The 25,924-nt window shown below is 41.6% G+C and overlaps 1 protein-coding gene across 1 annotated transcript in view; it reads left to right on the forward strand.

Annotated features, from left to right (window-relative positions):
* MTAP (methylthioadenosine phosphorylase) overlaps positions 1–24,435 on the forward strand; it is a gene marked incomplete at its 5' end in the record, with an annotated part of 38,502 nt that extends 14,067 nt beyond the window's left edge. The window contains 6 exons of the mRNA XM_084305540.1: positions 891–949; positions 3,023–3,190; positions 7,481–7,583; positions 10,834–11,073; positions 12,462–12,584; positions 22,322–24,435. Of these exons, the coding sequence (XP_084161666.1) occupies positions 891–949; positions 3,023–3,190; positions 7,481–7,583; positions 10,834–11,073; positions 12,462–12,584; positions 22,322–22,360 (732 nt within the window). The 3' untranslated portion in view covers positions 22,361–24,435. The remainder of the gene's footprint in view (positions 1–890; positions 950–3,022; positions 3,191–7,480; positions 7,584–10,833; positions 11,074–12,461; positions 12,585–22,321) is intronic.
* Between the last annotated feature and the right edge of the window lie 1,489 nt (positions 24,436–25,924).

A 25,924-nucleotide genomic window follows, 5' to 3' on the forward strand; every position in this document is an offset into this window, starting at 1 on the left:
GGTAGCAGCTCTTCCAGAGCTGCTCCAGATATGGGTCTGTACCACAGGGTCCTTCCCTCAGGATGAAACTAGGGCATGTGTCCCAGCTGGGCAGCTACAAACAAGATGCTGTAGCTTTGTGGCTGGTTGGCTAATCAGAAGGAACACGTTGTCCTACAGCTGTGAGGGGAAAGTACATTTCATCTCTGGGTCCCTAGTCTGACCAAATGCAACCCTGTTTCTACAGTTAGTGTACAAGAAGTTTTCTGTCATATCATAGTTCACCTCCAAAAGGGAGGAATCCATGCAGCAGGGAAGAGGGAGTTTGCTGGGAAATGTGGGGAGCAGAAGAAAGGGTTGGAGGAGTCTGAAACATGAGAGTGAGCTTGGTAGAAAGGTGACAGAGAAATGAATGGGGAACCGTAGGGTAAGGGACAGATTAAAAGCAATTTCTGTTGTGGGGGGGTGTTTCTGTAGGAAATGACTCCTTTTTAGCAAAAAGCAACCAAAGTTTGCAAAGGACAGTGCTAACTGTTTTAAAGGCAACATGCTCATGATTCTTTTTCATGTTAATTCTGCTCTGTTTGAAATAACTGTTTCAACATATTTGAAAGTATTAGTGTTACAAAGTGCTATTTCAAACCTCAAAGTGGGGGCTTGCAGTTATTGTTAGTACGAACACAGAAACACTGTGAGGATCCTGGCTGATCTTCCAGTTCCACACTTGTACTAATCTGCCACGGAGAGTACAGTGATATTTCCAGTCACTGGAGAGTACAGTGATATTTCCAGTGTTATTTTTATCTCACTAGGATTCCCTTATATAGCTGTACTCCTTATTTTTAAGTAGTAGTTAAGGTTTCTGTTGTGATTGGTATGCAGTAACTCATTATTTTTTGCTTGTTTTGCAGCCATCAGATGCTTTGATTTTGGGAAAGATAAAAAATGTGAGCTGTGTGCTGCTGGCAAGGTAAGTGAGCATCTTGAGGGATTTTATATGATGTTTTTAAGTTTTCTCAAAAATCTTCTCTTTTTACATGAGGTGAACTGAATTTTTACCCTGACTTTGTCAGGCCTGTATGTCAATCTGTACTTGGTACTCCTGTAGACTCTTCCAAGTCATCCCTTTTGATTACTGAGTCCTCTAGCTGCTACCTGCATTGCTTAGAAGGCTGCATCCCATGTAATTCTCCCTCCCTGGGTCATCTTTATTCAGATGTCTCTTACCATATTCACAGCAGATGCTGGAAGCAGGATCTGTAAATGAGTACATGGAATAGTAACACTGGCTAGCATAGCCATGGATATCTTGGATTAAAGTGCTAATAGGTGAAATATTAAAATGTTAATACAGTATCTGGACAACATGGTCTGAGCCAGCTGCTAATAACAAGGTCTATTAACAGTTCTCAAGAAGCAGAGGTGATGAATCAGGTCCAGGATCCATCCAGGTAGCCCAGGCAGGAGCAGTAGGAAACAGGGCCAGGACAGGGCTGGAGACAAGGCTGAAGCATTTGTGCAAAAATCCATCAAAAAAACAGGTCTGGAGATGAATGACAGCAAAGGTCTAAGAGCCATCCAGGAGACACGGCTGTGACACAGTTTGTGCAAAGAGAGATGGCCAGGGCCTGAGCCTGAGGGAGGGAGCACTGAGCTCATAGACACGGTGTGCCTCTGTGGAAGACAAAGTGTGAGGCTGGCCAGGGCAATTGTGACCTATTTGCAGTTAATGTCCTGACTCTTTTCATGCTAGTATTTTTCCGTTAATCAGATGACTGTTTCCAACTCCACGTTTCTGCTTGTGGTTTGCTGGCATGTTTTATTATACCTGGGAAACATTTTCTAAAATAAAAAAAATACTAAACCAAGGTCACATGGTTGTGCTATATCAGAATAGACCTTGGGCTACAGGTGGCTGAACCACTGTGGTGTGAGTTATTTCTTCACTGGGTTTTATGACCATTCACATATGAGTCCCACAAGTTTATTTTTGGGACCAATGTACCTGTACCTTTGCTTAGTGGTTTTGGGGGGGGAAAGGGAAGTTAACTTTGAACACCAGATTTAAAAAATATATATATATATATATATTCTGGAAGGGAATTATTACAGCTACAATATTAAACAATAAATCTACACATTTGCTAGCTTATCAGAAATGCTAATGACAACACGGGAATCCTGCCTGACAATACTTGGTTGTGCCATGTGCAATTCCCAATTCCTGACTGATCAAGTTTTTCAAACTTTTTGCTCTCTCTGAAGGAGCTAATTGGGAAATTAAGTTCCCCCTTTCCTTCTACATATTTTGGAACAACTTTCAAATATATTTAATGGGAGTAATGCATCTCTGTAGTGATGACAGAGATAAAATGAAAGCATGTTCTTGTAAGACTTAAGTATTTTCTGTTTTGGTGAAAAAATGATTCTGAAATGATGCGAAGTCATTCTTCTAATTTATGAAAATGGACAGATCATTTTAGAAGCAAAGAGAAAAATCTGATGATACACTACTGTTTTCTCTGAGAGGGTGACATTAAAACAGGGTATGTTTTCTGCTTTTAATTTCCTGTGATGTTCCACTCTTTTCTAGGTTAGAGAACACAAGCAATGCTTGAGTAGAAATTCTGTAGAGTTGTATATAAATCTTATAAATCTGTTGTAGTGTGTGGAAGATGTAATATTGCTATTCCCTGGGTATTCAGAATCTATGAAAATGGGTTACAAATTTCAGAGAAAAATGTTTTTTGTACCCTTAAAGATGCTAAAGTGTATTTCAATTGTAGTTTCAAGAATTTTTTCATTACAATCTCAAAGTTCAACTTGTAAAAAAAAAAAGCTACATCATTACTTCTTGGTTCAAATATTTTGAGAATCTTAATACAGTTAAGAAAACAAGCTATGCCCCAAGTTGCTGAAATGATCAGTTCCACCTCCAGTGTTGTTTAGAGAAACTACATTTCCTAGAATTCCATTTATCTGAGAGAACAAAGGCAATTCCAGTCTGATTTATTTGACTTGCTGTCAACATGCATCTTTGTAGACATGGAAGACATCATACAATTATGCCATCAAATGTCAATTACCGTGCCAATATCTGGGCTTTAAAAGAGGAGAATTGTTCACATGTTTTGGTGACTACTGCCTGCGGTTCATTACGAGAAGAAATACAACCAGGTGATCTTATCATGATTGACCAGTTTATTGACAGGTGAGTACAATCCGGTTTTAATTTTGTACTTAGTTTGGGAGGAGAAAAAAAGGTATGAGCGGGGTTAAGCTGTATAAAAATACGTTGATGTTAATTAAGCTTTTGTGGAATGAGGTGATAGTCTCAGTTCTTACGGCATCAAGGGACATTCATACAAGAAGGCACAATAGGAAGCAGGAATGAGATTAGAAGTCTATCTCTAACAGGTACTGAAGAAATAACCGGACTTTGAAGAATGGTCTCAAGCAAACCAAAATACTGCTGCTTGGGAAGAGTCTGCTGAAGAAAAGAGGTCTCCTTGGATGTGAGGGAGGAGCATTGTAAGAGCACAAAGCACGACAAGCTTCAGAAAGATTCTGAAATGAAATGGAGAGGTGCAAGAAGGAACTCAATAGAGTAGGATGCTGGTAGAAAAAAAGATACAGTAATAATGAGGCTGTATACAGGAGAGATGAAAACCAACATTGTGGTAAAAGATAGGGGGTGATTTTAAAGCAAGAATTCATGCTAACATTTTTTATTTTTTAAAAATCATAAGGAAGTACTGTTTTCTAAAGTCTGTACTCCCATCAGTAACCCCTGCTTGATTATTCAGTGATTTGAAAAATCCAAACAAAATTCAAAAGGAAGAAGTAACATTTAAAGATCAACTACACCAAATAATTCAGAAGTGCAGTTGCACATGTTTACAAGTCAATTTAGTATTAATATTTATAGTTGTATTATATACTAAAGTCGTATCTCTGTGATCCATCTAGTTTTAAGTTGGAATGGTTTTTGGAGTGGTTTATGAGGATTCTTTGTGCTTATATGAGACTGCTTGCAATATTTCATTGCCAGCTGAACATGTCTACTTGTTTTCTGCAATGAGGTGTTATTCAAATTCTGACGTACTGATTTTTTGTGTAACTCAAATGTTTTTTCTTGTAAGAGAATGTATTCTAGGTACAGTGTATCTAAATGACTAAGTACCGTGCAGGAACAAGCCTCATATAGACTGCTTTGTGTTATATTGGAGTTGATTTCTGAGCAGAGAGTAGCTGTATTGCTATCAGTGGATGGGATTTTTTCCTTTTTTATTTTTTTGCTGAGGCTAAAAGTATTGAGGCTGATCACGTTATTTATACAGACTAAATCATATTCATCCTTATTCTGCCAATAGTGCTTGGAAGTGAGCAATTTTATATCACTATTGGTTAATGGAGGAAATGCTAAACAAAAGCATGTGGTTTGGATGATTGTGAGTAAAGCATATATTATTTTGACAACATTATAATCTAGCAGGCTCAAAGGTAGGTGTGAGGAGCCTAACTATGCTAAACCTTGATCTGCGTGCATGGTAAGAAGTAGCCCAGAGAGACCACAATTTTAAACAAGAAAGAATTGGGATGGTAGCAGGGTTATTGTCTGGTACAGATGAGGGGTGGAAGTATAGAGAAACTAACTCACGCAGAGGTCAGTCAGAAAGACAATGACAGAGACAGGAAATGAACGCAGATATGAAATCTGAGAGCATACTTCATCCAAAATGTAATTTTCAAAATTAATGATTCATCTTGAAGCTAGCTGATCTCCCACAGCTTTACATTTCCAAGCACTTGCCAGTCTGCATGAAAGACTTTCTGAGCTAGGAAGGAAATAACCAGCTTTATTAAGTTTGGATATTAGGAACATATCCCTTTCAAGAAAAAAGAAGAAAAATAAAGAAAAACATTTATATAATAAAATTGTAAAGTTACGTGTTGAGAAGAGGATTGAAAGGACGTTGATGGTTAAGGTTGTGTTAAAAAAGCCTTAATGGTATCCTGGGCTGCATTACACAAAGCATCACTAGCAGATGGAGAGAAGAGATCCTTCCCCTCTACTCAGCACTGGTGAGGCCACAGCTGGAGTGCTGAGTCCAGTTCTGGGCTTCCGAGTGCCAGAGAGACATGGCCATATGGAATAGAGTCCAACAGAGGGCCATAGAGATGATAAAGGGAGTGGAGTATGTCCCCTGTGAGGAAATGCTGAAAGAGCTGGGACAGTTCAGCCTGGGGAAGAGGAGGCTCTCATCAGTGTCTATAAATACCTAAAGGGAGGATGCAAAGAAGATGGAGGCAGACTCCTTTCAGGGGTTCCCTGTAACAGGACAGGAGGCAGTGGGTACAAGCTGCAGCAGAGGAGGTTCCCTCTGAGCAACATGAAGCACTTCTGTGCTGTGAAGGTGCCTGAGCACTGGTACAGGTTGCCCAGGGAGGCTGTGGAGCCTCCCTCCTTGTGGATCTTCAAAAAGACACCCAGACATGGTCACAGAATCACAGAATGTTAGGGATTGGAAGGGACCTTGAAAGATCATCTAGTCCAATCCCCCTGCCAAAGCAGGAACACCTACATCAGGGCACACAGGAATGCATCCAGGTGGGTTTTGAATGTCTCCAGAGGAGGAGACTCCACAACACCAATGGGCAGCCTGTTCTGGTGTTCTGTCATCCTCACCATGAAAAAGTTTTGTCTGATATTTAAGCAGAACCTTCTATGTTCCAGCTTACACCTGTTGCCCTTTGTCCTATCATTAGATTTCACTGAGAAGAGCCTGGCTCCGTCCTCCTGACGCTCACCCTTTACGTATTTATAAACATTAATAAGGTCACCCCTCACTCTCCTCTTCTCCAAGCTAAAGAGACACAGCTCCCTCAGCCTTTCCTTGTAAGGTGGATGCTCCACTCCCTTAACCATCCTTGCGTCTCTGTACAGGACTCTCTCAAGCAGTTTCCTGTCCTTCTTGAACTGAGGGGCTCAGAACTAGACCCGGTATTCCAGATGTGGTCTCACCTGGGCAGAGTAGAGGGAGAGGAGAACCTTTCTTGACCTACTAACCGCATCCCTTCTGATACACCCCAGGATATCACTGGCCTTCTTGGCCACAAGGGCACAGTGCTGGCTCATGGTCATCTCACTGTCCACCAGCACACCCAGGTCCCTCTCCCCTTTGTTGCTCTCCAGTAGGGCAGTCCTCAACTTACACTAGTGTCTGGGGTTGTTCTTGCCCAGATGCAGGACTCTACACTTCCCCTTTTTATATTTCATTAAGTTTCTCCTTGCCCAATTCTCCAACCCATTAAGTTCCCACTGGATGGCAGCAGCCTTCTGGCATGTCAGCTACTCCTCTCAGTTTAGAGTCATCAGCAAACTTGTTCTCAGTGCACTCCATTCCCTCATCCAAGTCGCTGATGAATGTACTGTATAGTACTGGTCCCAGTACCAACCCCTGAGGAACTCCAGTAGATACAGGACTCCAACTCGACTCCGTCCCATTGACCACAACTCTCTGGCTTCTTCCCTTCAGCCAGTTCACAGTCCACCTCACTACCCAATCATCCAGACCACACAGATCTGCAGTGTACTTGAAGAAGCCCTTTCTGTTGTCCCTGACCCCTCTTGCAGAGGTTTAATTCGAAGGAGGCCTTAACTTTCCTAGTTGCCTCCCTGTGTCTGACAGCAGTCTCATATTGCTCCCAAGTGGCCAGCCCCTCCTTCCATGATCTGTAGACTCTCCTCTTCCACTTGAGTTTGCCCAGCAGTTCCTTGTTGAACCATGCAGGTCTCCTGGCTCCCTTTCCTGACTTCCTACCTGTTGGGATGCTCTGTTCTTCAAGGAAGAAGCAGTCCTTGAAAGCTAACCAGCTATCTTGGGCTCCTTTTCCTTCAAGTATCTTGTCCCATGCGATTTCCCTAAGCAATTGCTTGAAAAGGCCAAAGTTGGTCCTACTAAACTCCAGGGTTGCAACTCTGCTTGGTATTCTGTTCGTGCCACATGAGATCCTGAACTCCACCATCGCATGGTCAGTGCAACCAAGGCTGCCCTTAACCTTAACTCCTTCAACCAACCACTCCTTGTTAGTGAGGACAAGATCCAGCAGCGCTCCTCTCCTAGTTGGCACGCCCACCATTTGCATCAGATAGTTATCATCAGTGTTCTGGAGGAACCTCCTGGGCTGTGGATGGCTGGCTTAGTAGACCTCCCAGAAAATGTCAGGGTAGTTGAAATCCCCCATGATAAGCAGGTCCTGGGCAACTTGCTCTGGGTGTCCCTGCTTGAGCAGGGGGTTGGACCAGATGGCCTCCAGAGGTCCCTTCTACCCTGATTCTGTGATTCTCTGATTACAGGTGGTGACTGAGTGATTGCCATTGTACTGATATTTTTGTTCCCTTCAAGAATATTACGGTTTGGGACTTTTGTAAATTTATTGTTTCCTATTATCATTTGTCTCTGTTCTTCTCCCTTGAGTATATTTTCTGCTTTTCCAGGACAACTAAAAGACATTATACTTTGTATGATGGTCAGTGTTCCGCTCTTCCAGGAGTATGTCATATTCCAATGGCAGAGCCATTCTGCACCAAAACCAGAGAGGTTAGTGAATTTTGTAGATGTATTTTAAAATGTTATATTTTTATTATACTTGTTACGTATGGTGTAGTAGTCTAATTACCCACGATCAGAATATGGAGATAATCTCCTCCTCTTCCTATTTCTCAGATATGTCATGATATTAAAGAAAATTGTAAAATTTGGAAGGTATGGGAAGTAAAAGATCTTGTAGGATCTAAAGTAGGTACTTGAAACACTTTAAGAAGACACTTGGCAACCTAGATTTCTCCAGAGTCTTAATAGCAGGGCAAAATATCTTTATTTCTTGTGTAAATGACAAGAGAGCAACAGTGTGGACTAAATAGGAAGACAGAATTAGAAATTATTTCCTTTCCATTCTAAATGAAACAGCGTCTTTGGCTAAGACACTCTACATACTTGCAGTACAGAGAATTAAGAATAATACTTCAGTATTCACAGAAATACCAATATTTCATTTGTGCTTCTGTGCATTGCTGGTCATGGTAGAGAGTAATGGCCTTGTTTAAAGGATATTAAACATAGAAACTGGCCAAATTACATTTGCCTTTAGTTCTTAAATTTTGCTTCTCTTACTTTAGTCACTTCAAGATTTTCAGGCTTAGAAAACACGTAGAATAGTGTGAACTGCTGCTCTGCTTTTCAACACCTTTATAAACTTCTAGAGTGTATCTGATTAAATATGCCTTCTCAGTGTATTCTTACATCTGAGAAAAAGCAAAGGTGAAGATTGAACTCAGTGTTTTGTGCCATTGTGGAATTCTCTGATCAGAAGCTGCAGGGACTTACATTCTCAAGGGCCACAGGAGTATTTGCAAGATTAGTCATGTACATCCAACAAATTCACTCTCCGTACCATCAGTTACAACAACGAACAGGTCAAAACAGAATTACGAATCAAGTGACTCAATCTGTACCCTAAGCATCTACAAATATTTGTATTGCTGAGCTATTCTGCTTGTCACCATTTCACTTCACTGCCATTAAAAGCTATTTTTGTTAATTAGCCAAGGGACAATGTGGATTTGACATATTAACCCGTAGGTCCAAGTGTTGTTAGCAGAACATTTCAGGGCACTAGGAATGAAGGTGAAGTAAAGAATTTTTAAAGCTGAAGAGGAAACAGACTGCTATATATTATATATGTGACTATTCATACCCTTCTTCCACTAGGCAGTAAATTATGCAAAATAATTTGTAGTTTACAAGAAGCAAGAGCCTAGCCACATGCTGTTATCAAAGATTAGGTGCCGTATAGTTGTTTACTGACTTTGAGCATGTCATGTCACAACAGATTCAAGGATTTTATTGACATCTAACTGTAGACTTTATGTAATGGTTTAAAAACAGTGTTATTACTGAAATGATTAGCTATACTTCATTCTGTTTCTTCCTCATTTTTTAGAAAGCATAAGTAGATACATATAAGCCATTTCCTGAGGATGCAGGAAAAGTGCACCAAGGCTGGTTTCATCTGATTGTTAAGTATCTATCAACAATGCTGTTTAGATATTAATTTTTGTAAAAAAAAAAAAAGAGCAGAGAAATGCTACTTTTTCAGAGAACAAACATTTAGGTACTTCCCAGTCTCACATGTAATCATTATCTCATTAGCTCGTGCATTCTAATCAGCTTAACAGATGTTTTAAAGAAATGTTGTTTTGAGCTCCTAGAGAGGCTGAAAAGAGATGCTTTGACTTTGTTTGGAAATATCAGATAAAAGTGAATTGATTTTTTTTCCAGGAAGTGTCCCTGAAAAGTGTTGGAATTATTTCAGTTTTCCCTGATTGAGGGGACTATCATAGCTAAATGCAGTAGCAATTAAACCAAAACTGTTAATGTAGTAAGCTAATTAAGGAATTTGCATGAAAACATTTGAAAACTTTTTATTAAATTGCATTTGTGCAAATACGTGGGAAAATTCCATTGTATTTTTACACAATGTAAATCAAATGAGAACCTGAAAGTGATTTATCTTTTCTGTGATTGAAGGCTTTTGAATAACATAGTCTGCCTTGGTTGTTACTACTTCTAGAAACAGCAGCATCTTATGAGGACTAGAGTGGTAACTTTGTAAAGCATTTCAGGGAAATACTTCCTAACTCCTCTCGTTTAAGTGAAATCACAGCTGAAGATTTTTATTCATTTATTAATAACACATAATTAACAGGCAAACAGTGAATTATATGTTCAGAATCAGTATAAGGGATAAGGCACAATATTAGATACAGCATGTTAATAAATACGTACAAATTTCTAAAAGTCCTTCTGTGGCTGATCTCCTAAAACTGTCATTTAGGGCCATCTACGCATATGCACACAGTTACATGCACAAATGCCCTTCCCCAACATGTGTGGGTTGCAAACATACCCACCTTCTTTGGGGATGGCAAGTTTGCCTACACATCTGCTGTGGGGTAGTGTGCTCCAGCAGACATTTCAGAAGTCCATGATGCTGAGAAGACAAGGCCTTTCTTTGCATGGTCATTTTAAGCAGGTGTCATTACTGTTACTTTCCTACTCAGGTCAGTTTTGGATTTCCTAGTCCCATTTACCCATGCTGGTACGCTCTCACGCTTACGGTATCAACTATTGCTTCCCAAGCCATGTACCAAGAATGGAAATCATGATGATGATTTCATCATCATGATGTACGTGGTCCTTGTTGGAAATGTAAGGACTATTAAAAAATAAAAATAAAAATAAAAATAAAAATATACATGTACAGCTCAGCCACAAGCAATAGGGAAAACGTAAAAGTTTCAGATTCCCAGGGTACTCTTTAAAGTATACACTTAGAAAGTTTTGTAAACTTTCAAAAAGTGAATTTCATATTTTCCCCATCTTAACTCCAACACTGTGGCAATGCAGTGCTTGGTGCTGTAAGCCTGTAGCATTTCATGATTCTGTTCTTAAAGTAAGCAAAGCCTAAATATAACTAAATATAAATATAACAGAATGTTTCTGTTTTCCAATCTCCTTGGTCTACTCTAAAACAGTAAGCCAAGTGATACAATCAAAATCAGGTGAGCCCAATATCATTCTTATCAGTAATACTATTAATTTATCTTGCTGGATGAGAAAACTGAAACTAATTGTTGCATTTGGACAGCTGTAGCCATGTGAATACTGCTTAGTATCAGGGTAATATTTTTTTGTGTACAAGATTTTATTTTTTTGTGTGTGTGTGTGAGATGCAGAGCAGTGCACCAGGGAAATTATTTGCTTTTCCTTATATTGGCATGCTTTGCAGGTTCTTATTGAGATTGCAAAGAAGCTTGGGCTGCAATGTCATTCTAAGGGGACAGTGATCACAATTGAAGGCCCACGTTTCAGTTCTCGAGCAGAAAGCTTGATGTTTCGCAGCTGGGGAGCTGATGTTATCAACATGACCACAGTGCCTGAAGTGATACTCGCAAAAGAAGCTGGAATGAGTTATGCAAGTATTGCTATGGCAACAGATTATGACTGCTGGAAGGAGCATGAAGAAACAGTGAGTGCAACTTTTTTCCTCTGAGTCTTGTTCAAAAGGATCTGGATGAGAACCTTTATGTAGTTTTTGGCAGAGGTCACATACTAAATTAAATCTGGTTTTACTTAGTGTTGAAGAATTACTCTGGAGTAACAATTGTAAAGTAAGAACAGAAACAGATGTTGCTACCTCCTTCATTTTTATAAACTCGCCTTACTGCTAGAAAACCATTTAGCACCTTGTGTCTGAATCAAGGGGGCTGTATGTATGAAGTTAGTGTGAGATTGTCTCTTGTAATCTGTCTGGTGTTTTTTCTTTTGCAACTCTTTGCGAAAGGTTATGTCTTCTTTAGTTCTTTTTCTTGTGGAATACACTTGGGCCAAACTACCAGTGAAAAACTTCCACAAATAGCCTGTTAAATCATAGTCATCATAGAAAGGAACAGCAGAACTTTACTGCATGATACAACAGAGACAATTTAGTTGGACACCTGATAATTTGCCTAAGTAACTGGAAAACTTCTCTCTCGATTTTTATGTATACAAATAAATTCTTTCCCACACCCCTGTACAGTATCACTTAAACTACTTCTAATTTCTCAGATGCATTCTGAATCTTGCCTCCATTTTTCTGCAGCACTGTTTGGACATAGACTGAGCACTGCTGCAAAAACACTAGTAAATAGAGATGACATAGATTTTTATGGAGCCAGCAGTTCCTGAGGCATACACCTCCATAATATAAAACTACTTAGTATCAGATACAGCTTAGCACACATAGAACATTTATTATTATTAAATTGAATTTCTGACTATCCAAAATATTTTTTATCCTCTAATATTCATCAGTATACAAAAAAAAAGTATCAAGTCTTTGATAAAATTAATACACACATCTGTACTGTGCTGTAATAAAGAGCCCTCTGTGACATTTTGTTTAAAGTTCCCTGTAACACAAGGAGAACAGAACTGGTGACTTCTCTGCAAATTCCACAGAGATTTAATAATTACTTATTTTACTTAGCTTTTGCTTTTTCTTATTTTTTTTAGATTATCACTTTATCCAGATGTGTTAGTTTTAGTTTATTATGATTAATAAATATGCCTAGAAAGCAATATGTTTTTTCTCTAGTGGCTTTACTTGTAATGTGTTCAAATTAAAAGCTCAACCAACATTTTTTTTGAGTATGAAGTTCACAGGACCAAGCTATAAAATACAATCAAACGTACACTCCCAGAGGAAAGAAGTTTTAGCAGCTAAAATGATCATGACATTTTAAAATGCATACTGTGTTTTTGTCTGTGCTTCACCTTTTCACTTAGAGCTGGATTAGTTGAACAAATTTAATTGGAGCATTTAAATGTGTGCCATAAAAAATGAATTACCACTCAGTTCAATTTCATTTGTAGGTTTCAGTGGATAAAGTTTTAAAGACGCTGAAAGAGAATGCAAATAAGGCTACTAGCATACTCCTTAGTGCTATACCTCTGATAGGCTCCATGGAATGGACAGACACCCTGCACACCTTGAAAGTAAGTACACATATAAGGCCAGTTTGTACTGGGGCAGCGTATGCATATGTACAAGTCATGTAGGTGTATGCTGTAAAATGTTTCTGATTAAATCATAATTTTTTTAACTAGGTGCTTTAACAAACCAAATCTATTCAAGATGGACAAATATATTCATTAAGAGTTTTACAAACTTTGCTGCAAAAATTCAATTTTAGCTTCATTTTCATGGCAAGAGTTATGGGAGGTAAAAAGATTAAAGACATCTATATATGGACACTGAAGTATACGCTTCACAGCACAGTGTACTGGTTTAACCCAGCCAGCAGCTCAGCACCACACAGCTGTTCGCTCCCCCTGCCTTCATCCCCCATGAAATGGGGGAGAAAATCAAAGGGAAAAAATCAAAAGGAAAGCCTGTGGATTGAGACAGAAACAGTTTATTAGGATAGAAAAGAAAGGAAAATAATAATGATAATAGTACTACTAATAATAATGTTTACAAAACAAGTGATGCACAATGCAATTGCTCACCACCTGCTGACCGATACCCAGCCTATCCCCAAGCAGCCGGTCCCCCCGCCCCGGCCAGCTCCCCCATATCAATTGTTCAGCATGACATCAGATGGTATGGAATACCCCTTTGGCCAGTTTGGGTCAGCTGTCCTGGTTCTGTCCCCTCCCAGCTCCTGCTGTACCCCTAGCCTGCCCACTGGCAGGACAGAGCAAGAAGCTGAAAAGTCCTTGGCTTCGTGTAACCACTGCTCTGCAACAATTAAAACATAGGTGTGTTACCAGCATTGTTCTCATCCTAAATCCAAAACACAGCACCATACCAGATACTAGTAGAAAAATTAACTCAATCCTAGCTGAAACCAGGACACACAGGTAAGATAAAAATTTTGGCAAGTATACTGCTGAGAAACCTTTACATCTGCTCAGCTATAGATTAAGTCCTGGAACAATGGAAGACCAAGTGTTGAAGACTGAAATGAATCAAAAACGTTGTGTTCTCTTTAATGTGTATAATGTGAGGAGTTTGTTACAAAATATGTGTAATAGCCAGATTGAAATTATTAGAACTGGATTCACCCACATGCTTTCAGATCCAAAGAGCATGAAAAAAGGAATGGAAAATAATATTATTCAATAATACCTTAGTGATGGATTTCTTAGGCAGATCTTTTTCTGAGACTAGAGTTTCCTTTTATGTTTTTTTAACATTGCCACAGTTTCACGGGAGTACTTGAGATTCCTTTCTGTCTACAGGATAGAGGAAGGGAACAATGTTAAAATTGTTTGGATGTCTGTCCAACTTCTTAAGGTTCTTGTGACAAATAGCTACTTCTGACAGTCCAAGTGTGTGTAGCATGAGATGAACTGAGGATTACATTGGGATGGTGTGTGAGAGAGCGAAAGAGAATTGGAATGTGAGAGAGCGTACAGAAGTGGGCCAGAAAGAGGTGTTAGTGGAAGCAGCATTCTGAAAAGGAGGAAGCCTGTTGGGGAAACAAAGGAGTCCAATCTCTGATGCTCTTTCCACTTAAAGGTTCTTTCTTTCTCTTTTCTAAAAATTACTATGTTTACGGAAACTTAAACAAGTAAGAAAGACAAAACTAGACATGTCCATGTGTACCTGAAAGTGTTCCCTGAAACTCAGCTATCAACAGAATTGTCTGTGCTGTCAAAATCTTCAGTGTCTTTTGATGGGTATAAAAATTTGTTTCATTTCTGGTCTGGTTCTCTTGTCAGTGATTCTCATATGTGGTTTAGTCCATGTCCTAAAAGAAAGACTTACTAAGTTAAATTCCCTGCAGATTCTTGTAAGCATACTTGAACAGGTCAGATTCATGGAATTTCAACCCCAAACCCTGAAATGAGTGACTTTGGATTATGTTTTCAACTTCTCCTCACTTAAGTTCCAGTTATCAGGAACAGCTATTAGTTGTTTTTCATGTCCCCTCTACACATCTGTGAGAGGCAACAACATTTTCCCCTTCCTCTGTGCAGTCTTTGGGAAGTTGTGGCATAAATGGAAAAGGGAAGCAGCAGTACCAGTATTCCTTCTCCCTTCTAATCCACACAAAGCATTTTCAGAGGACTTAACTGCATTTTTTGTTAAATACTAGCTGTAAAAAAAAAAAAAAATCCTCTGGCAACTACTTTAAAAAATGTGCTAGATATACCTCAGCTATTTTATTCATGGTGGTGTGCAAGGACCTTATAGAATCATAGAATCATAAAGGTTGGAAAAGACCTCCAAAATCATCTGGTCCAACTATCCCCCTACCAGCACTATAACCCACTAAACCATGTCCCTAAGCGCCACATCCAGACTTTACTTGAACACCCCCAGAGACAGTGACTCCACCACCTCTCTGGGCAACCTGTTTCAATGCCTGACTGCTGTTTCTGAGAATAAATGTCTCCTAATTTCCAATGTGAACCTCCCCTGGCACACCTTGAGGCCATTCTTTCTTGTCCTATCACTGGTTATCTGTGAGATGAGGCCAACCCCCAGCTCCCCACAACCTCCTTTCAGGTAGGTGTGGAGAGCTATAAGGTCTCCCCTGAGCCTCCTCTTCTACAGACTAAACAACCCCAGTTCCCTCAGCAACTCCTCATAGGACTTGGCTTCCAAGCCCTTACCCTTCTCTCGACACGTTTCAGGGCCTCGATGTCCTTCTTGTAGTGAGGGGCCCAAAACTGAACACAGGACTCAAGGTGTGGCCTCACCAGAGCAGAGTACAGGAGGACGATCACCTCCCTGCTCCTGCTGGCTACACTATTCCTGACACAAGCCAGGATGCTGTTGGCCTTCTTGGCCACCTGGGCATGCTGCCAGCTCATGTGCAGGCGAGCATCAACCAACACCCCCAAACAATGCCAAATCTTTTTCCTCTGCACAGCTTTCCAGCCGCTCTGCCGCAAGCCTGTGGTGTTGCATGGGGTTTTTGTGGCAAAAGTGCATGACCTGGCACTTAGCCATGTTGAACCTCATCCCATTGGCCTCTGCCCATTGACCTATCCTGTCCAGATCCCTCTGCAGGGCCTCCCTACCCTCCGGCAGATCGACACTTCCCCCCAGTTTGGTGTCATCTACAAACTTACTGAGGGAGCACTCAATTCCCTCATCCAAATCATCAATAAAGATAGATAGAGAGTGGACCCCAACACCGACCCCTGGGGAACGCCGCTCATGACTGGTCACCAGCTGGATTTAACTCCATTCACCACTACTCTTTGGGCCTGGCTGTCCAGCCAGTTTTTAGCCTAGCAAGGAGTGTACCTGTCCAAACCATGGGCTGACAGTTTCTCCCAGAGAGAAACTGTGGAAGATTGAGTCAAAGGCTGTGCTGAAGTCTAGGTAGACTAAGTCAACAGCCTTTCTCTCATCCCCCAAGCAGTTACAGAAGGAGATGAGGTTGGTCAGGTAGGACTCGGATTTCATGAACTTTCCCAAGTAAATAATGCTGCAAAGGTACTGAGGGATCTAACTCCAAATCTGGAAGGTATACTTGAATAAACAGTGAAATAGTGTCTTGTTGCTTCTGTTTGTATGATTGTCTCGATTCTTCATAGGGAATGAAAGAGCAAGTGGCTGGAAAGAACTGACACCAAGTGTGTAAGGTTCCCATACTCTTCTACCATTTCATTGTCAACTGTTTAAAACACTAATTCAATTGCTTTCTGCAGCTTTTGAACTACTATTTTCTGAAAGAAAACATGATACATGAAGAGGATGGGGCACTTCTTTCTAATGTTGCTTCTTAGGCTCCTTCTCTTAAGTGTCTGCTGCTACCTAGTATTAGTGATGAACATTGAGATAGTTTCACTTTGACTTGGCAATTCTTATGTGTTTATGCTCTTTGCTGGTAGTGGCTTGGTTTGAGTGATAATATACTGAGAAAGGAAGTTGGTCTGAAGGTACTAAAAGGATTGGAAACAGGAACTAGGTATTGGCAGTAGGGGTTGAGATCTGATGTCAGGAGAGTAAGAGTCATACTGTTTCTGCTTTAATAGGACAAAGCACTGTGGACAAGTGGCAGGAAAGTCTGAGGTTTGGAAGTGTTGCTTTAATTTTATTTTTTAGGAAGGGCTGGAAAGGCTAGCAATCTCTCTGAGACGTTAAATAGTGGTAGATGCAGGGCTGGTCCTGAGTTTCCATGTTTGTGGATAAGGAGAGAGGCAATTACTTGATACAGCAAAGAGAGAGAGATGTTTGTGCCTCACTGTGAGTATGTAGTTGAGCCATTAAGTTAAACATGTCTTATTTTTGTTGATGCAAAATGTTATGTGGATTTTGTTCTGGCAGCTTTAAAGGTCAGCTGATGAGGGTTTTTTGAACATTTTCAGAGGTACCTTTTCCCAATGCTTAAAGGCAGCACCTTGTGTGTGCCTTGTGAACTGTGCAAGCTTGTACTCAGCAGTCAGTTACCAAGAGAAACCCTGCCAGCTTACACTCAGGCTGCAGCTGGGTATCTCAAACAGGCATTTGCTGGTGTCTCTTTCTAGTGTTTGGGGAAGCATGTAAAACCATAAAATTCTGCGTGGATAAAACTTTTCCTTTCTGACCTCTGTAATCTGGCTACTGTGACTGGAGAGACTTCACCAGACAGGTGCAAAGGTGTTGCAAGGCTCCTTGCCCAGCTGCATTACTTGCCTCTTTCCCAAGAGGTGTGTTTCCTACTTAACCATACAAGCACATGGAGGTGTCACCTCTGAAGCTCACAGTGGCATTTCAGGAAACCCTGGATGTTGAAGCAAGGAAGTTCAAGGGCTGTTTTCCTGCTCATGGTTAGGCTGCTTGCCATCCATTCTATGTTGTGTCTTTTTGCCTGTGGTATGCCAATTAGTTTAAGCCTAATGTGAATGTTAGCATTTTTTAACTACCAACACATCTTTAGGCCAGTATTTTGTGGCCATGTTGCTGTAAAAGGAGACCATTCTCCAGGCTCAGGTTACATGACTTTGAAAAAAAAACTTGAAGTAAACTTTTCTGTATGCACACTATCTTCCCAGCTGAGACACAGTCAGCATACAAAGCCCTTACTCTTTCAGAACAGGTGTGATCGCATTGTGTTTCTGTCATTGATCAGGAAACACAGATCATCCCAATAGTCCACATGTCTGACTGGTGTCAGGGAAATTTGTGATGAGTGATGAACAGCTTGTATGACTGGACTGTTGTCATGGAGGCCTATGTGCTTTTTAGGAAAGGCAGGCCAGGAAGGTGAGGTGGTGGAGTTGTACTTTATGTGAGAGAGCAACTGGAATGCATGAAGCTCTGCCTAGGGGTGGTTGAAGAGAGAGTTGAGAGCTTATGGGTAAGGATTAGAGGACAGGCTACCATGGCTGATACTATTGTGAGTTTTTGCTACAGGCCACCTGATCAAGAAGAGGAGGTAGATGAAGCCTTCTACAGACAGCTGGAAGTACCCTCACAATCACAGGCCCTGGTTCTTATGGGGGACTTCAACCACCCTGATATCTGCTGGAAAGACCACACAGCTTGGCAAAAACAGTCCAGGAGGTTCCTGCAGAGCAGTGATAACTTTTTGACACAGCTGGTGGAGGAGCCAACAAGGAGAGGTGTGCTGCTGGACCTTGTATTAACAAAGAAGGTCTGGCTGGAGATATGAAGGTTAGGGCAGCCATGGCTTGAGTGACCATGAGATGCTGGAGTTCAGGATCTTGCAAGGGAGAAGCAGGGCAAAAAGTAGGATCGCAACCCTGGACTTCAGGAGAGCAAACTTTGGCCTCCTAGGGACCTATTTGGAAGAATCCCATGGGTGAGGGCCCTGGAAGGAAAGGGAGTCCAAAAGAGCTGGTCGGTATTCAAACATCACTTCCTTCAAGCTCAAGATCGATGCATCCCTATGAGTAAGAATGCCAGCAAAGGGGGCAGAAGACCTGCATGGATGGAAAAGGAGCTCCTGGCAAACCTCAAACACAAGAAGAAAGTATAGAGCATGTGGGAAAAGGGACAGGCCACTTGGGAGAAATATAGGGACATTGTCAAAGTATGCAGGGATGTGACAAGGAAGCCCAAGGTCCATTTGATTTTAAATCTGGCAAGGGATGGCAAGAGCAACAAGAAGAGCTTCTTCACATCCATCAGTAGTAAAAGGAAGATGGGAAAATGTTGGGCCTGCTGCTGAATGGGGTGGTGCCCTGGCAATGAAGGATACAGAGAAGGCAGAGTTGCAGAATGCCTCCTTTGCTTCGGCCTTCACCGCTAAGACCAGCCCTCAAGAATCCCAGGCCCTAGAGACAAAAGAGGAAGTCTAGAGAAAGGAGGAATTCCCGTTGGTTGAGGAGGATTGTGTCAGAGATCATTTAAGCAAACTTGACATCCACAAATCCGTGGGCCCCCATGGAATGCACCCACGGGTGCACTCTCCATCAACGTTTGAAAGGTCATGACGAACAGGAGAGGTGCCTGAGGACTGGAAGAAAGCCAATGTCATGCCAGTCTTCAAAAAGGACAATAAGGAGGATCCAGGCAACTACAGGCCGGTCAGCCTCACCTCATCCCTGGAAAGGTGATGGAACAGCTCATCTTGGAAGTCATCTCCAAGCATGTGGAGGATAAAAAGGTGATTGGGAATAGTCAGCATGGATTCACCAAGGGGAAATCGTACTTAACCAATCTGATAGCCTTCTGTAATGGGGTGACTGGCTTGGTAGATGCAGGGACAGCAGTGGATGTTGTCTACCTTGGCTGCAGCAAGGCTTTTGACACTGTCTCCCATAACATCCTTGTGGACAAGCTCAGGAAGTGCAGGATAGATGAGTGGACAGTGTAGTGGATTGAGGAGTGGCTAGAAGGCTGAGCTCAGAGGGTTTAGTCCGCAATGCAGGGGGTCGGTACTTGGTCCAATCTTGTTTGATTTATTCATCAGTGCCCTGGATGATGGAACAGAGTGCACCCTCAGCAAGTTTGCTGATGACCCAAAGCTGGGAGGAGTGGCTGATACCCCAGAGAACTGTGCTGCCATTCAGAGGGACCTGGACAGCCTGGAGAGATGGGTGATGAGAAACCTCATGAAATAGAACAAGGGCAAGTTCAGGGTCCTGCACCTAAGGAGGAATAACCCCAAGCACCAGTACATGCTGGGGGCTGACGTGCTGGAGAGCAGCTGTGTAGAGAGGAACCTGGGTGTCCTGGAGGACAGCACACTGACCATGAGTCAGCAATGTGCCCTTGTGGCCAAGAAGGCCAATGGTATCCTGAGGTGCAATGAGAAGAGTGTTGCCAGCAGGTGAAGGGAGGTGATCCTCCTTCTCTGCTCAGCCCTGGTGAGGCCACACCTAGAGTATTGTGTCCAATTCTGGGCTCCCCAGTACAAGAGGGGCATGAAGCTACTGGTGCAAGTCCAGCACAGGGCTACCAAGCTGATTAGAGGACTGGAGCATCTGTCATACAAGGAGAGGCTGAAAGCTGGGCCTGTTTAGCTTGGAGACGAGAAGACAGAGAGATCTTATCAATGTATATGATTATCTGAAGGCAGAGTGTCAAGAGGATGGAACCGGACTATTTTCAGTGGTGCCCAGTGACAGGACAAGAGGCAACGAGCACAAACTGAAGCACTGGATGTTCTGGCTGAATATGAGGGAGGAACTATTTTACTGTGAGGGTGACAGAGCACTGGAACGGGTTGCCCAGAGAGGCTGTGGAGTTTCCTTCTCTGGAGATATTCAAAACCCACCTGGATGTGATCATGTGCATCATGCTCTAGGTGACCCTGCTTGGCAGGGGGTTGGACTGGATGATCTCCTTCCAACCTTAACCACTCTGTGACTGTATGCACAGTTGGATCTTCTGGTCACTGAAAATATTTGTATAGTAAGATGATAATCATTGGCGGTTACTGCTGTAATGCCCACAAAATCATGGAGTTCAAGATCCTGTGGAAACAAGGCAAATAGCAGAGCACAGATGCTGAACTTGAGGTGAGCATACTTGTTTAACCAGTAAACAAGTAGGTAGCATCTCATGGGAGGCAGCTCTGAAGAGGCAAAGAGCTCTGGAAGGCTAGCAGATCTTTAAGGTCAGCATTCTCCAAGTGTAAGAGTGATCCAAACAGAGACCAATCAGGAAACAGAGAACAGAGCTCCAGTGCAAAAATGCAGAATTCAAGAATTGGAAGCAAGACCAAGCTACAAAGGAGAAATCCAGAAGCAAGACCAGAAAGAAAGGAGAAATCCAGAAGCAAGGCATATACAGATGGTTTGAGGGAAATGAAAGCTTGCCTGTAATTGACACTTCGAAGGGACATCAAAGAAAACTAGAACATCTTCAGCCATTGCATGATTTCAAAAGCTGATCAAGGAAAATATGGGCTTACTACTGAATGAAGTAAACAAATTTGTAACAACAGACACTTTCCAAATGGAACTAGTATAATAGATTCTTATTATCTTTGTTGGGAAAAGTATTGGTGAGAGAGAAAAACTGACTTGTTGAAAAGATTCTTAGCTCACAACTGTGAATTGAGCTTTGTACTTTTATTGCGATAGGATTCATACCCTTGAGGTTTGGAAGAGAATCTGTGCTGAAATGGTAAAATGAACTTCATGTTGTAACTGATTTTTTTTACTATTTACATGTAAGAAAATCAGCTTATAGTAGGGCATCAGAACTTCTGTGAATGCTCCTCAGGTGAACTTAATGACTATTTGAGGAATCCTGCAGATAGATATTACCTGCCTTTTTTAAACTACTGTACCAGCCTTTTTGAAATGATGTTTGTCAGAGCTCTCTGATAAGAGGGAATGGTCTATTCAGATAAGAGAGCTGTAAATACTATAGGATGGTTTAGACTGGGCAAGGTATACATAGACGTATTTCAGCACACTTCATCTTTGACGTACTTGGACTTAATATGTTTGGTACCTGGCAAGTCAAATGGCATAAAAGTTAGCTTTTTCAGTCATTTTTTCTAGTTTATGATTGATACCTACATTCATAATGTATGTATCTCGAGTTCTGATCTTAAGGATGTTCTTGACTAATTTTCTTTCCCAAAAAAACTCCCAATCGGTGAGCCCACTTATATGACTAGAGTGAATTGGCTCAGGTGAATAAGGTGGAAAATAAATTAATTGAGAGTTCACTTAACTGTAGTTGTATCAGTTTGTGTACTGTGGCCCTTGCAGGCTAAGGACCTCTCAAGAAAACTGAAGTTTAAAAGTTTATCAGGTCCTACTGTTGAATGTGGCTGATGTCAAAGTTGCCTGTCTCTGCATATCATGAACATTTAATTCACTCCCAATCAATGCACCTTTAGAGAAAGGTTTTCTGTTCTTTATAGCTGTACTTGAAAATTGTTGATGAACCAACCATGTAAAATATCATCTTGTTAGGGAACTTCACTTTCAGAGCATTCTGATGACATTTATGAAGAGCTTTATACGAATGCAATGTATGTAGATGAAAAACAAAAGCTGCACATTTTGTCATTTGTAGCCTGCAAGCCTAAAAACCTTAATTTTAGTCTTGTGTTTCTACAGTATGATCATTGGTTCTCAATACCAATGTGCACGTTACATACAGCTACATAAAGCTGTAGTGACAAGTTCTTGAACCCTCAAAATTCTTTTAACATCTATGGTGTTTGGGGAAGTTGGAGATGCTACACATATGGAAAGGGGTACACCTGTTTGCAAGCTGAATGGAAGCTATGTAGCCTGCCTTTACACTGAAAGTAAATCTATCACAGGAGATACTCATTTACTTTGATTTTGTATTTCAGACAACTGTGCAGTGTTCAGTCATTCTGCCAAAGCAGTAACAGCCTGGATGGACTGAAGTTTGAGTCCTCACAAAGAAGAGTGGACTACTTCCAAATTTCCAGAGGGGATAATATCTTCGAATACCATGAAAAGTATGAAAGAATGGTGTAAACATTGACCAATTACAATGTATAAGACAGCTTTTGTAATCTTGGTCATGCTTAGTAATCTACAAAATAGTGAAAGTTAGGTTTTGAGTATGTTTTAAACTTGGAATACCTGTACTATATCATTTCATTGGACAGTAGAAAGCAGATTCACAAGTATGGTATTTGCTTTGCTATTTCTGCATCTTATTGTTTCGTCTGATGGGGATACTGGTTACCATTCATTTCAGAAACAAACCAGAAAAATTAGTATGTAATTTCATAATAAAATTATACTATTTTTATACATTATCCATATTTTTATTTCAGTATTTTTGATACGCAGTTTTTTTGTTTGTGTGCTAGAAGAAACAGTTTAATAGTAGGAATCACCGAATGGTTTGAGTTGGAAGGGCCCTTAGTGATGTGGTGTAATTGCCTGAAGAAACTAGAAAAATAAAACTAACATTCGCATTTTTAAGGAAAAGGTACAGCATTGAAGAGGTTTTCAGGGTAGGGCATAACTGCATTACCTGAGCGTTCCCTAGGCTTCCAACCTTAGATGCTATCGCACTGAGGAAACTTGGTGTGCTAGCTCTAAGGAACAGCACAGAGTGTAGAGTGGAGACACCACGGCTAGGCTCTGTAATCAGGTGGGGCCTCGATTGTTCTTGTGCACAAAGCTGCACTTTTTGCCACCCTGAGCCAAAGACCTGTCATGTTTTGACAAATGCTGTACCCTACTGTACTTTTTGCTCATTATAATATAATTATAATACCAAAACACACCTGCATCCCAAGCTACCCGCCTCCAGGGTGCGACCACCGCTCACTGAGCATGCGCCCTGAATTTCTCGGAGCCTATTACTTTAAACGGAGACGGGAAAACTTTACACCAATCATAACTAAGATATGCTTGACTAGAGCCACTCAAGCGCCACCTAAAAGATAGAAAATAATATAAATTGGCCTAAGAGAGAGGGGATGTCAGGGAAGATACCACCGTCAGGGGAGATACCATCCCGAGGAAATACAACATCCTTAGGACCTCCTGACTCCTGGGATCAGTCGACGGGCTGAGCCTCTCTTCCCCCGCATTGGGATGCCTTTGGGTGAGATCTGAATACTTGCTTATAAATCTCTATAGAGTCTTTGATCCTTTTAACGCGTTTATTTCTAGGCTGCACACCTGTAACACCTGCAACATCTGTAATACCTTTAACACCTATAACACCTGTGTATTTCATGCATACTAGCTTGCTTTTGCAGACAGTCACTATCGCTGGCAATCCAAAAGAACCTGATTATCTGTTGCTGTAATAAACCATACTTGATTGCATTGTGATAGCTCTCATTAAGTGCAACGAGGGTGAGGGTGGTTATCCGTGATAGTTCAGTGTTCTGAATCTAACCAGACCCCCAGACAGTTAATGCGTTGATGGTGAATGTCTGAACGGACCCCCAGACGGTTAACGTGTTTTTGGTGAATGTCCGACTGGTTCAGTACTCTGAATCCGTCCGGGCCCGTAACAGTTAATCAGCTACACCCCTTAACACGACAAATGATAATCCAGTTCCACCCTTCCTGCCATGGGCAGGGACACCTTCCAGGTTGCTCAAAGCCCCATCCAGCCTGGCCTTGAACATTTTCAGGGATGGGGCATCCACAATAATAATAATAATCATTATCATCATCATCATGGTTCTTTCACAGCTGCAGTTGTGTCATGAATGAGCAGTCTTATTACAAAAACGTTAGCAAATGCCTATGCCAAATTTGTGCCTGAAGATGCAGTTATGTGATTTACAGAACTATATAGAAAGGTACTTCGCTGCCAAGGGCCTGAACACTGTGCTGGCCTTTTGCTGCTTCACTGACCTGAACAACCCTGGCTTTAGTTTCTATTTTAAATGATGAATGTACTTGAGTGCTTTGAATGTATGCATTTATTAAAACAATTTGGCTTCAATAAAATAACCTGCTGATTCTTGTCAAAAAAATAAAACAAACATATCCTTCTCTGAACAGTGTGGAAAATTGATTTATTTTTTTCTGTATACATACTTCTAGTCATCCAGTGTGAATTTTGCTTGTCTAGCACTGACTTGCCCTTCATGGAACAAGTTGTGATACTTTGTAAACACCACTTATTTACAGTAATTTTGGAACATACTGTACAACTTTGAATATATTGTGCTGCTTAGAACTTAAGATTCTACATCCATGAAACATCAAGGATCACTGAAACAAAAGTGGATCAGAATGCAAAACAAGCTAAGCAAGGAAAAAAACAGAAACATGAAAGGTACAGATTCTCCTAATAGTCACAGAATCATTTAGGTTGGGAAACCTCCAAGATCACCTAGTCCAACCTCTGACCTAACGCCAACAAGTCCTCTGCTAAACCATATCACTAAGCCCTACATTTAAATATCTTCTAAATACCTCCAGGGATGTTGACTCAACCACTTCCCCGGGCAGCCTATTCCAATGCCTTTCAGTAAAGAAGTTTTTCCTAATATCCAACCTAAAACTCACCTGGTGCAATTTTAGCCCATTATCCTTCGTCCTGTCACCAGGCACGTGGGAGAATAAACGCCACTTTGCTACAGCCTGCTTTAAGGTACCTATAGAGAGTGATAAGGTCACCCGTGAGCCTCATCTTCTCCAGGCTAAACAATCCCTCAGCCGTTCCTCATAAGACTTGTTCTCCAGACCCCTCACCAGCTTTGTTGCCCTTCTCTGGGCTCTCTCGAGCACCTCGATGTCGTTCCTGTAGCAAGGGGCCCAAAACTGAACACAGTACTCAAGGTGCAGCCTCACCAGAGCCAAGTACAAGGGGACAATCACCTCCCCAGCCCTGCTGGCCACACTGTTTCTTATGCAAGCCAGGATGCTCTTGGCCAACTTGACCACCTGAGCACACTGCTGGCTCATATTAGCTGACTGTCAACCATCACTCCCAGGTCCTTCTCCACCTCGAAACTTTCCAACCACTCATCTCCCAGCCTGTAGCACTGCTTGGGGTTGTTGTGCCCCAGGTGCAGGACCCGGCACTTGGCCTTATTGAACTTCATGCAGTTGACCTCAGCCCATCGGTGCAGCCTATCCAGATCCTCCTGCAGTGCCTTCCTACCCTCGAGCAGATCGACACACGCGCATAGCTTGGTGTCGTCTGCAAACTTACTGAGGGTGCACTCGATCCCCTCATCCAGATCATTGATTAAAGATATTGAAGAGAACTGGCCCTAGTACTGAGCCCTGGGGGATGCCACTAGTGTCTGTCTTCTGACTGGATTTAACTCCATTCACCACGACTCTTTGGGCCCAGATATCCAGCCAGTTTCTAACCCAACAAAGCATACAGCAGTCCAAGCCAAAAGCAGCCAGTTTCTTGAGGAGAATGCTGTGGGAAACAGTGTCAAAAGCCTTACTGAAATCAAGGTAGACCACATCCACAGCCTTTCCCTCATCCA

Source organism: Netta rufina, assembly GCF_964035555.1.
Source record: "Netta rufina genome assembly, chromosome: Z".
Lineage (NCBI taxonomy): Eukaryota > Metazoa > Chordata > Aves > Anseriformes > Anatidae > Netta > Netta rufina.